Source organism: Benincasa hispida, chromosome 12, assembly GCF_009727055.1.
Source record: "Benincasa hispida cultivar B227 chromosome 12, ASM972705v1, whole genome shotgun sequence".
Classification (NCBI taxonomy): domain Eukaryota; kingdom Viridiplantae; phylum Streptophyta; class Magnoliopsida; order Cucurbitales; family Cucurbitaceae; genus Benincasa; species Benincasa hispida.
The window spans coordinates 42,893,270-42,906,333 of NC_052360.1; the positions used below are offsets into that span (position 1 = coordinate 42,893,270).

At 35.7% G+C, this 13,064-nt stretch overlaps 1 protein-coding gene across 1 annotated transcript; it reads right to left on the bottom strand.

The window, feature by feature from the left end:
• Positions 1-9,589: 9,589 nt before the first annotated feature.
• LOC120092575 (allene oxide cyclase, chloroplastic-like) lies at positions 9,590-11,880 on the bottom strand. The gene is made up of 2 exons (XM_039050701.1): positions 11,531-11,880; positions 9,590-10,279 (listed from the first exon to the last, which is right to left on the bottom strand). The coding sequence occupies exons 1-2, from the start codon at positions 11,769-11,771 to the stop codon at positions 9,756-9,758; spliced, it is 765 nt and encodes a 254-aa protein (XP_038906629.1). The 5' UTR covers positions 11,772-11,880; the 3' UTR covers positions 9,590-9,755.
• Between the last annotated feature and the right edge of the window lie 1,184 nt (positions 11,881-13,064).

Sequence of the window (13,064 nt, forward strand, 5' to 3'; positions counted from 1 at the left end):
ACTTTCTGTTATTCACGCATGAGTAGCTAAATCAGTTGAATGGGTTGAGAAGCATTTAGCTAGAACAACTAGGGAATCTTCATTCTTTGCGATTATCTTGTTTATGTATGCTTCATTCGTCCATTAGAGATACTCGGGAAGGTAGTCTAAGGACTGGATCTAGACTTGGGAAGATCAGGTTAGAATCTAGACTCGGAAGAGCCAGATTAGATCGCATAATCAATAGATAAGATCTTAGGAATGAGCACTATTTGTTATCAACGCATCACATGCATCCTAGAGATAGGATATGATTGCATGCGGTCACCTTTCTTTCATGCATTTTGCATCATCTCATAGGACAAGAGTAGAGACTTAGGGATAAGCTCTATGGACATTTTGTATTCAACACATGCGTCCTAGTCTTAGGAGCATCGCATTTACATTGGAAAATGACTTGCTGTGCATGGTTGTAACATGATCGCATAGTCTGACACATTCCCAAGTAACGCTAGATAAAGATCTTCTCAACCCGTTCATCGCATATTCATTGCATATATCACACAATTGCCTTTTCTCAAATCTGCCGCATTTATTAATTTCTTTTTCATCAACGCAAACAACAAACCCAACAATTTATTTATTTATTCGGTTACCGCAAAGTTCTTCATAAAAATTTCCAATGCAATCTGTTTTCACAAGTCCCTGTGTTCGATCCTGGACTTACCCGAAAACTCAGAGGAATTTACACTTGGATTTCGTTGGGGAAACTTGAGTGCACAACACAATTCCATCAACACATAGCATCCACATTTCCACTTTATAAAATCAAGCACCACCAACTCAAAAGAACCAAGGAGTCACAAACGTGGAAAACATATTGAAAGAAAGTACCATCTCATCAAAGAGATAGTACACCAAGGAGACATGATCGTCATGAAGATAGCCTCTGAAGACAACCTTGTTGATCCATTTACGAAGGCCTCTCAACTAAAGTATTCGAGGGCCACCTGGTTAGATAAGGACTCTGAGCAACGTGATCTAGGGCAAGTGGGAGAATATTTATGGTATTAGAGATGCCCTAGTTTATTGTATTTGCCCTAGTTTATTATATTTTCCCTTTTATATTTCTCAACATTGTATTGTAAATATTTATTCTCACTGGAGTTTTATTCCAAATGGGAGATTATTTGGAATGTCCTGGAACTCGCAGTTCGTAAATTTTGTGTTAAACATTCTATTTACCAATAAAATATTATTGAGTATCTTATTCAATAAAGTTGTCGATTTTTTGCATACTATTATGAAAATCCAATAAACATATCTATGGCTATAGTATGAATACTTGAACTTTATGTGGTGACATAAATAGGATCAAGTTAATAGTATATAGCTAAATGATCTATAAGTATATGGATGAAATTGGGTATCTCATCCTGGTAACACTATTGGATGTGGCCCATTTTGTATAGGTAATACAAATGATGTGATCCACAGATCATTCATGTTGAGATATGTGAGCGGAGGCATTCTATGCAATGAGTCTGCTTATAAACTGGACCACGAAATAGTCATTTTTCTTTATAATGACCGCTTACTATTAAAATTGACTATTTCATACTAAAGTAACCTAGGATAACTTGATTTTAATCCTGAGCTAGCTATGAACACCTGTTTATTCGGATTATTCTTTGATCTGCATGGGTGAGAGTAGTCTAACAACACTGCTCAATAAGCCTTCCATTTTGGGGATAAAATCGGATGGATAGTTGGGGACATAGCCCTGCAAGATGGAATTCACTCCTACCCATTTTAAGGTTAGCAGATAGGTTGTTCTCTTAAATGCTAATTTCAGGTCTTGAACAATCGGGGCCTCACCTTCTCATGATAGAGAGGGACATAGTTCATAAGTGGTATTATGAATCAAATTGTTCATTAGAGGGTCAGTGGGAACTTAAGAAACAAGATGTATTTACAAGGGTAAAATGGTAATTTCGATCCAGCTGTAATTACGAACGACCTATGAAGGATCGACTTACTGATTATGGTTTACATGGACAGAAATATATCTTCAGTGAGGAGAGTGCAACTATCGCGCTATAATGGTATGTCTTGATAGTTAATGAATAGTAATTAATTCAATTAAAGAGTTTAACGAATTAATTACAGATCGTTGGAGCTCATGATTTGTAGGTCCACTAAGTCCCTTTACTAGCTGTTAAATTGGAATAACAAATTAAGTATTAATTGGATGAATTTTGGAATTAGGGTTATGAATTTGAAATGTTCAGAATTCAATTATTAGGGATTTCAGTTTATTGTATTTGATACAGTTAATTAAAAATCGTTTAATTTAGTTCTAATTAAACAAAATTGGAGAATCAATTAATATATAAATTATGATTTAAATATGAAATTGAATTATATTGGTGGAATTAGTGTTTTATTGATTGAATATTAAGATATTAAATTAATATTATTTTAATTAAAAAGGTTTAATTAAAATAAAATAAAATTAGTTTTATACATATTAATTTTTGAATTAATCTGTAAAAATGATTTTAAATAAAATTGTTTTATTTAAAATCAAAAATCAATTTTTAAGAAATTGATTAAAAATAAAAGAGAAGTGGATTTTTCCAAATCTTGGAAAAATCCACTATCTCTTATTGATATATCATCAAATTCCACCAAAAGAATCCAAGGAGGAGGAGCTACCCTTCATTTAACCCTGTATATTTGCATGAAATCAGTCTATAAAATGCATCTTCATGCATAGATTTAGAGATGTATTTTAAAATATGTTTAATTTATGATGAAAATCATGTGTATAATGACAAGGTTAAAGAAATAACAAACTATCATGACATGTATTTTTATTGACAATATAAATGTATCATAAATATGAAATTTTGTAGCAATAAAAATGCTCGTGATAGAACACTTGTTGACATAAATTATTTGTTATGATTTAAATAATCTTGACAATAAAGTGTCATGATTTACATATTCTTCACAAGTAAAAAATGGCACTATATATTCTTTTTTGAAATTTTATAATATTATCGCCAATACCCAAAATGCTACAATAGTTAGTTAATTTTGAGTCAGTTGATGACAATGATAACATGTCATTGTAAACTTGACAATGACAGTTTATCATTGTTAGTAATTGTTAATTGTTGACAATTATTTATTGCATTAAAAGTTCAATTCTGACATTTTAAAAAATTGTCATTGATGCTCATATCTTTAAAGGGATACCGTGATAGAAAATAACTGTCACGAATTTTAATTGTGACACTTTTTAAATGTCATGGAATCATAGTTTAATTATAGAGTTTACACAAAAGTGGTGTATATTTTGTGTATACGTGTTATCTAGATCATAAGATATAAAAGATCACTATTGATCTAATGATGGAGATATATTTGATTAGACAATCAAACTCTTTTCCTTATTACAATTATTTAGGTCGAAGTGGTTGCACAATAAAGTGATGTATCCTTTCATATATAAGTGTGATTTAGGCTATATATATGAAACATTCATGTTCTAACTATAGAGATATATTAGAATAGATCGTCACACCATTTGTTCCATTATAACTTGTCGAAAATAGCATTTTACCCTAGGGTTTTTTAGTAATTTCATGTACCCTAGGGCTTCCCATTATCTATTTATTTGGTTTGTTCTCTTGTACTTTGTGTATAAAACCAATAATAAAAAACTAAGTCTCAATCGTGGTTTTTCTCCCTATTCTAGGGTTTTCCACGTAGAATGTGTGTTCGTTTCTCATTTTCCTTTTTCATCATGGTATCAGAACAAGGGGATGAAATCCTAGCCGTCATAGACGAGAATCAACCACAACCTTCTTCAGTAGTACCGTGGGGATCAGTGGGGCCGCGAACGTCGATATCACAGTAACCGTCCAGGTAGCCGTCGAGCGTTACCTCCAAGCTGCACTGCCTCATCTTATTCCAGCCATCATTCAAGCCCAGCAGTCGATCGAAGGAAGCCAGCCGAGTCGTCCGTCCCAGATCGGAGCGTCGATCGGTGGTCAGAGTCGTTCGATCCTTGAAGCCCAACTAATCAGAGCCACTCTTCAGCAGACCGCGTAGAGCCCAGCAGATGCATCGTACCCAAAAGTTGTGGCTAGATATCTATGATCGCGTCTTCCACCTATGCAAACTCTAGCTGATGGACAGTTTCAGATGAGTCCGGCGAAGTCCCTTTAGTCGCAGTGTCCAGTCGAGATTTCCTCTAGTCGAGCCGAGCCAAGCACCCCGACAGTCGGAGGTTCCTCGTTTAGCCGCACCGACTTTGGTCCTTCTTTCCCTTCGGCTCCTTCTGCGACGTTTGATGCTCGGGGCTAGGCTCCATCAATCGACCTCTTCCAACCAGTGATGGTACCGGGCTCTGATGAACAGAAAATTCCAACCGCAACTAATAGCTGCGGCGCGACTCAATGTCCTAGCGAGATTCGGTGTCATTTCTTCTATCTCCAACAGCAAGTAGAAGACTTCGAAACAGTTCTTAGCATGAATCCACAACCAGAATTCTACTCTGAGAATTCGGTAAACTCTTTCTCTATTTTACCCAATACGAATTATTTGTCTGGTTCGATAGGCAATTCTGCATGGTTCATTATTAGAGAAAAGTTGAATGGCAAGAATTATTTTTCCTGGTCACAATCAATTAGAATGACACTGGAAGGGAGACATAAGTTTTGGTACTTGACGGGAGAGATACCAAACCCCAACCGAGTGATCCTCAGGAACGTATTTAGAAAGGAGAAGACTCCTTGTTACGGTTAGTTCTTGTTAACAGTATGGAAACCCAAATTGGCAAACCATTACTGTATGTTGCAACTGCCAAAGATATTTAAGATGCTGTGCAGAAGCTTTACTCAAAAAGGCAGAATGTGTCTCGACTGTACACTCTATGCAAGTAGGTCCACGAATACAAACAAGGGACCATGGATATAACTTCCTATTTTAATAAACTAACCCTGTTGTGGCAAGATATGGATCTTTGTCGGGAAATAGTTTGGAATTGTGCACAAGATGAGGCTCAGTATTTTAAGATTGAAGAAGCTGATCAGATCTATGACTTCTTAGATGGATTAAACTCTAAATTCGATGTCATTCGAAGTCGAATATTGGGCCAACGGCCTATACCCTCTCTCGTGGAAGTGTGTTCAGAGATACGGTTGGAAGAGGACAGATCAAGTGCTATGAACAACCCAGTTAGTACTTCAACTAAGGCTGCGGCCTTTGCTACAAAATCTTCCAGCTCTGACGGCAATAAAAAACCCACTCCTATTTTCGAGCACTGAAAAAAGTCGTGGCTTACAAAAGACCAGTGTTGGAAGCTACATGGACGACTTTCAAATAATAAACGTCACCAGTCACATGAAAAATCAAACCCTGGACGTGCCCTAGTGAGTGACTCGACAAATGAGAATCCTCAGCATCAATCCCCAACAGACAGTAAGACCAATCTAAGTACAGTTGGGGTCAGTGCCATCGCACAGTCAGTTACGATTCAGTCTTTTGGCCTTATTAGCATTAATGGTAAAAAAATCTTGGATTGTTGACTCAGGGGCTATAGATCATCTTACTGGCTCATCTGGTTAATTTCTTTCATACTGTCTGAGTGTTGGTAATAAACGGATTAAAATCGTAGATGGGTCATTTTCCCTTATTGCAGGGAAAGGCATTTGTCTCCGTTTAAGGGTTTGGTACTGCGTGATGTATTGCATGTTCCTAAGATATCATATAATTTATTGTCTATCAGTAAAATTACAAGAGATCTGAGTTGTCAGGCAGTTTTTTCATCCAACACTGTTTTATTTCAGGATCTGAGCTCGGGGACAACGATTGGCACTGCTCGGCACAATAGGGGGCTCTACTTTCTGACTGATGATACTTTTTCTAGGAATGATTATAGGACTAGTCTCGTTTCTTTAAATTTTTCTACTTCTGCGAATGAATTTTTGTTGTGGTATTATCGCTTAGAACATCCAAATTTTCAATACATGAAATATTTGATTCTGCATTTATTTTGCAATATTAATATATCTTCTTTAAACTGTGATATTTGTATTCGTGCCAAACAGAGTGGTGTCTTCTTTCACTCTCAACCCTACAAACCGTCCAGACCTTTCACCTTAGTTCATAGTGATGTCTGGGGTCCCCCTCACTAACCACTACCTCCACAAGGAAACGCTGGTTTGTCACCTTTATAGACAACCACACTTGGCTTACTTGAGTCTTTCTTCTCACTGATAAGTCTGAGTTGTCGTCTATATTCCAGCAATTCTATGCTACTGTGGACACCCAATTTAATGCAAAGATTGGTATTCTGAGAAGTGAAATGGACGAGAGTTCTTTAATGCCTCTTTCCGGGACTTCCTCACCTCTAAAGGGATTATCCACCAAAGTTCGTGTGCTTACACTCCCCAGAAAAATGGAGTAGCCGAGAGGAAAAATCATCATTTGGTGGAAGTCGCCCGTTCCTTAATGCTGTCCACATCACTTCCATCTTACCTATAGGGGGATGCTATTCTCACTGCTGCCCACTTAATCAACCGAATACCCTCATGAGTCCTCAACTTTCAAAATCCATTGGATTGTTTTAAAAAGTCATACCCAACTACTCATTTAATCTCAGATGTTCCACTTCGGGTATTTGGTTGTGTTGCCTTTGTTCATTCCCATGGTCCAAACCGCACGAAATTCACCCCTCGTGCTCAAAAATGTGTCTTTGTTGGGTATCTCCTCCATCAGCGTGGGTATAAATGTTACCACCCGTCATCTCGCAAATATTTTGTTTCCACTGATATCACATTTCTTGAGGATCAGTCGTTCTTTCCCATTAGCCATCTTTAGGGGGAGAACTCTAGTGAAGAGGCTAACTGGTCCACGTATGCAGTTCCCTTAGTGTCATCTTCGATTCCTGAATATGTCGGGCCTATCCTTCCTACCAACCAAGTCCCATGGATAACATACTATAGGAAGAATCTCATAAAGGAAATAGTGCCACCTGTTGCATCTCCGGCTTCAGTCCATGAGTCAGTCCCAACATCAAGTACATACATTCTTGAAATTAATGATATTGATACTTATCTGAGACTAACGGTTGCATAGAGGAAAAAGGCAAAAAAGTTGCTGACAGCACCACCATGGCAGATGGAGAGACAACTGCAAATAATGATCAGGAAACAATTCCGAAAAATGAGAATGATACCAGAGATGGTGATGATATAAAAGGGACCTCTGAAGGTGAAACCCCAGTTGAGCAGACAATCGATCACAGTAGGAAACTTGACAGTATGGAAGATCGTGATGCATCCTTCGATCTCTCGATAGCCCTGAGGAAAAGCACTCGATCATGACGAAGTACCCTATACATAGTTACATGACGTACAGTAACCTGTCACCTGAGTTTAGGGCCTTTACCACCAGTCTAGATACAAGTATAGTACCGAGTAGCATACAGGCTGTGATGGAAACTCCTGAATGGAAGGCTGCTATCATGGAGGAAATGAGGGCATTTGAGAAAAACGAAACGTTGGATCAGGTGATTCTACCCAAAGGCCACAAGATGGTTGGGTGCAAATGGGTCTTTACTATAAAGTATAAGTCTGATGGAACAATTGACCGGTACAAGGCCAGGTTGGTTGCCAAAGGCCTTACTCAAACCTTTAATGTGGATTACTCTGAGACATTCTCTCCCGTAGCTAAGCTTAATACTATCTGGGTATTACTGTCAGTTGCAATAAATAAAGATTGGCCACTGTATCAACTGGATGTAAAGAATGCATTTCTTAATGGGGAACTTGAAGAGGAAGTCTACATGAGTTATCACCCCAGATTTGAGGATCAATTCAAACACCGAGTATGCCGACTGAGGAAGTCCCTGTATGGGTTGAAACAGTCTCCGAGGGCCCGGTTTGACAGATTTACCACCTTTGTCAAAGGACAAGGATATACCCAAGGGCACTCAGATCACACATTGTTTACAAAGAAGTCAACTTCAGGGAAGGTTGCAGTTCTCATTGTGTATGTCGATGATATTGTGCTTTCGAGTGACGATGATGATGAAATTATGAGACTTAAAGCAAAGATGGCCAAATAATTCGAGATTAAAGACATTAGGAAGTTGAAATATTTCCTCAAAATGGAAGTAGCTCGATCAAAGGAAGGGATTTCAGTGTCCCAACAGAAGTACACTATTGACTTACTAAAGGAAATAGGAATGACTGGTTGCGAACCTGTTGACACCCCGGTTGAATATAATTCAAAGTTTAGTAATACAGGTAACAGTGTCCCTGTCAACAAAGAGAGGTATCAACAGTTAGTTGGGAAATTGATCTACTTATCTCACATGAGACCCGATATATCCTATGCAGTTAGCATTGTCAATCAGTTTATGCAGGCTCCTTATAAGGAACATATGACAGCTGTTGAGCGCGTTCTATGATATTTGAAGGGAACACCTGGTAAGGGCTTGATGTTCAAGAAGCTGTTCAGGAAGTCCGATAAATGTTGCATTGAAGCTTACACTGATTCTGATTGAGCAGGGCCTATTGTTGATAGAAAGTTAACATCTGGGTATTGCACGTTTTTCTGTGGCAATCTAGTGACTTGGAGAAGCAAAAAACGGGGAGTTGTGGCCAGAAGTAGCACTGAGGCTGAATATCGGGCCATGAGTTTAGGGATATGTGAAGAAATCTGGTTGATGAAAGTGTTGTCAGATCTTTATCAAGGTAGCGAGCTTCCAATGAAACTGTTTTGTGACAATAAGGCAGCAATAAGTATTGCAAATAATCCAGTTCAGCATGACAGAACAAAACATGTTGAGATTGACAGACATTTCATCAAGGAAAGACTGGACATTGGAAGTATATGCATTCCTTATGTTCCTTCAAGCCAGCAAGTTGCAGATGTACTCACAAAGGGGTTACTCAGACAAAGCTTTGATTATTGTGTCGGCAAATTGGGCCTTATTGATATTTACGCCCCAACTTGAGGGGGAGTGTCGAAAACAACATTTTACTCTAGGGTTTTTTAGTAATTTCATGTACCTTAGGGCATCCCATTGTCTATTTATTTGGCCTATTCTCTTGTACTTTGTGTATAAAACCAATAATAAAAAGTAAGTCTCAATCATGGTTTTTTCTCCCTATTCTAGGGTTTTCCACGTAAACTGTGTGCTCATTTTCTTTTTTCATCATAACTATCTAGGTCAAAGTGATTATCCGACAAGGTAAAGGTGTGATTTGGGCCATAGAAATTGAATATCACAAGATCTAATATTGAAGATATATTTGAACAAATGGTCACATCGTTAGCTCTTTAAAATTTCATAAATTCGTATTATGTCATGGGTTTTAATTATTCAAGTTAAACATTATTAAGATAAACTTAAACTTCTTTTTCTTTGTATTAAAACAAAATTATAAATTTCACGTGCATTGGATTGCATGTTTTATGAACTTATATCATGAAAGGGTACATTCACCAAAGTTTTCCTTTTTAATAAATTAAAAATCCAAAGAATCTAATCGTCACAAAATCCAAAACGAATTATTAGAAACAAATCTAGATGAACAGAAATTCACATATCAATTTTTTCATTTAGTAAATCCGGAAAAAGAAAATCCAAACTATTACAAACCACAAACTTCATTTCATATTACATCTAACACTTCTCAAAAACCAGATTAAAAAAACCAATTATTTAAAAACAGCAGCTCCAAACTAAACCCTCAATCGGTAAAGTTAGAAATGGCAGCAGAAGGATCACAAGACTTGGCCGCAGGCGCCGGCTCGACGGTAGGAGACGGCGTAACAGGCTTCCCCAACAACTCAGCCGGCAAATCCCCAATCCCCTTTAAATAAAAGGTGTAAAACAGCTTAAAAGGGAAAACGATCTGCTGCAACTTGACCTGGCCGGAGACACCTTCAAAGATGCCACTGCCACCGGTGACGGCTAAGTAAGTGTCTTGATAAGTCAAGTAGGCGCCCTGCACCGTTATATGGCCGTAATCGCCGAAGTAGAAGCTGTAGATGGCCTCGTAGCGGTCTCCTTTCTTTTCCGGCGAGTGCTGGATGAGGATGCAGATGCCGGCCGTTATGCCGAGCCGCTTTTGTAGGTCGCCAGAGTAGAGCTTGTTGCTGAATGGGACCAGATCTCCCAGTGAATTCTCTGCCTTCTTGCTCAATTTTAGGAATGCTGGACTTCCCCTGTCTCGCTCGTTTATCTCGTACGCGAACATTTCTTGAACTTTTGCTGAACAACCAAATAATTTAACCAAACGCCTCAACCATGGTTAGATTCTAACTTCAATTACTTCGATTAGTGTTTATTGAGTGGTTAAAATACTACCTTGTCCTTCATAATTTTAGTGTTGGTTCATTCTTGTCATTACATTATCCAAATGTTAACTCTAGTCCTTATATTTGATTATTTTTGTCCATATACTTTTGGAACCTCCACTTGCGATCTATTCATTTTTTAAAAATGATTATTTTAATCTATATTTTCATTTTAAGGAACAAATATAGATCTGGAATTAAAATTATAAGTACAAAAACGAATATTTTATAAATAAAAGAATTTTTAAAAGGGTTATTTTTAGATATAAAAAAATAAACCAAAATATTTATAAAATATAGCAAAATTTTAGAATTATCAATAATAGATGTTAATAGATATTGATAAACATTTATCTATCAGTGATATTGATAGATGCTGATAGATCTATCAACATCTATCAGCATCTATCAATAGTTCTAAAATTTCGTTATATCATGTAAATATTTTCAAAAGTTTTACCCTTTGGAATAATTTTCCTTTTTAAAATAGAAAAATAAATTAAACTATTTAAAAATTTTGATTTTGTTTATAGAGTTGGTAGAAATTTATCGATGTTTATCAATGATAAAAACGGATGATAAAAACAAATAGAAATCTATTATGTATTATTATATGATAGATATTGATAAAAGTATTTCAATGTCTATGAATATTTTTTTTTATTACTTCTGTAAATAATTTTACATCTTTTCTATGCGAAAAATTTTCTTAAAATAAATTAAAATTGAAAATATAAAGAGTAAAGTAATATTTAAACTTCAATAAATAAATAAATATTTAGTGTCTAACAAATCTGTACCATAGGATAGGTTCAAAGAGTATATGGAGGAGCAAGTTGTAAAGACTAAATATTGATAGATATTGATATCAATATTTTTTTTTATTATTATTTAGATAAATAGTTTCACTTTTTTTCTGCGTGAAAATTTCTCTTAAAATAAATTAAAATTAAAAAGATAAAGAGTAAAATAGTATTTAAACTTCAATAAATTTATCAAACGCTTCATTTTGTGTCTAACAAATCTGTATCACATGTTTGGTTCAAAGAGTAGATATTGAGGAAGTTGTAACACCACTCCTTGATACGTCAAAAAAAATTAATGTATAGACTAAAGAATGTGAATTACAGAAATGAAGATGGGAAAGAAAAGAGATGAAAGTTACCGGATTTTGGAGAATCTGAAACCGGTTTGGATTTGTTGAAAAGGAGTGATGTGATTGTTGAGTTGTTGGAGGTAATTGGAGGGGATGATGAAGATGATGAAGATCTGAATCTTGGAGCAGAGAAGGACTGTGATTGTGAGAGATTAAAACCCAAAAACGTCTGGGTTTTAGAGGGCGATGGGGTTCCAGAGCTGGGTATTTTCAGGGAAGAAATCGCTCTGCAAGAACTGAAGGACGCCATTAATGGAGGTGGCTGAGAGCTCCAAACGAAGGTCGGTAAAGAGAAATGGGTGAAGAAGAGGAGACGAGAGGCTTGTTGTTTCGTGGGTTGCTTTATGAATGGCAACTTACGAATTATTTAAAGGCATAGTGTTTTCACCACGTGCCATTTGTTTTGGCCTTTTGAGGTGGCCACCAACGATGTTCAAACACAACACCGTCCATGCGTTGCACGTGCCACACTTTTGCATTCATGTTTTCTTTCTAATATCATAATTTTGATTTTTTTTTCCCAAGCGTGTTAGGAATTCAAACATGGGAGGAAGGATCCTATTCAAGGCCTTGGAGTTGACATGTGGAATTATTGTTTAAAGAAATTTTAATTCTATTTTGGTCGTACTGTTTTATTTTATTATTGGAAATTGAGAAGAAATTTTCCATTTTTTTTCTTTGAAATCAATATTTTATTAAAATACCATTTCCATTCTAAATTTGAGACTTGTTCAATTATTCTTTTTACTTTCAAAGATCCAATTTTAATCTTGGTAGTTTTAATAAATCTTAAACTTTGTCCATCAAAATTAATTTTATTAAAATTGATTAAATAATAATTAGGGATGTTCAAATAACTCGAACAATCCGAACTATCCAACCCAAAATGTAATAGTTGGGTTGGATTAGTTTTGTTCTTGGGTAGGGGTAAATTTTTTCTATTTGTGTTGGATTAAACTTTTTCTATTTTTGTTAGGTTGGGTTGGGCCGTGGGTTGACTAAAAAAATTTGGATTGACCCAACCCGACGAGAATTATATATATATATATATATATATTCTTTTTGTTTAAAGTTTGATTATTTTGTATTGATTAATTTGTGAGTTTTTATTATTTTTCTTTTAAAATTGTTATGATATTTGTCTTTATTTAAAGTTTGCAATAAAAATATCATATATATTTGGTATTTAATATTTGAGTTTTATGAGATTTTAGTTATTAGTCATCTTGTTGTATATAAATTTACACATTTTTAATTAAAAAGAAAAGATAAGTTATAACCCGACAACCCAACCCATATATACTCCTAATAAAAATTTTCATGAAATTAATTACATTCATGTTTTATAATTTTATAGTAAAAAAGGTAAATAGATAATAAAAGCTTTTGGGAAAAAAATCCAACAATAAACTAGTCATATGAACTAAATTCAAGATTCATTAAAAATATAAGAACTAAACTTCTTTTTTAGTATAATAGACTAAAATAAGGAACAAAGGAAAAGAAACTTAAAGACAAAGCGAGTTCGAGGGAAGAGCAGAAT

Coding starts and splice junctions, on each gene's coding strand:
- LOC120092575 (XM_039050701.1), bottom strand. CDS start 11,771: ATGGCGTCCTTCAGTTCTTGCAGAGCGATTTCTTCCCTGAAAATACCC. Junction 10,280..11,530: donor TTCAGATTCTCCAAAATCCG/GTAACTTTCATC, acceptor TTGGTTGTTCAG/CAAAAGTTCAAGAAATGTTC.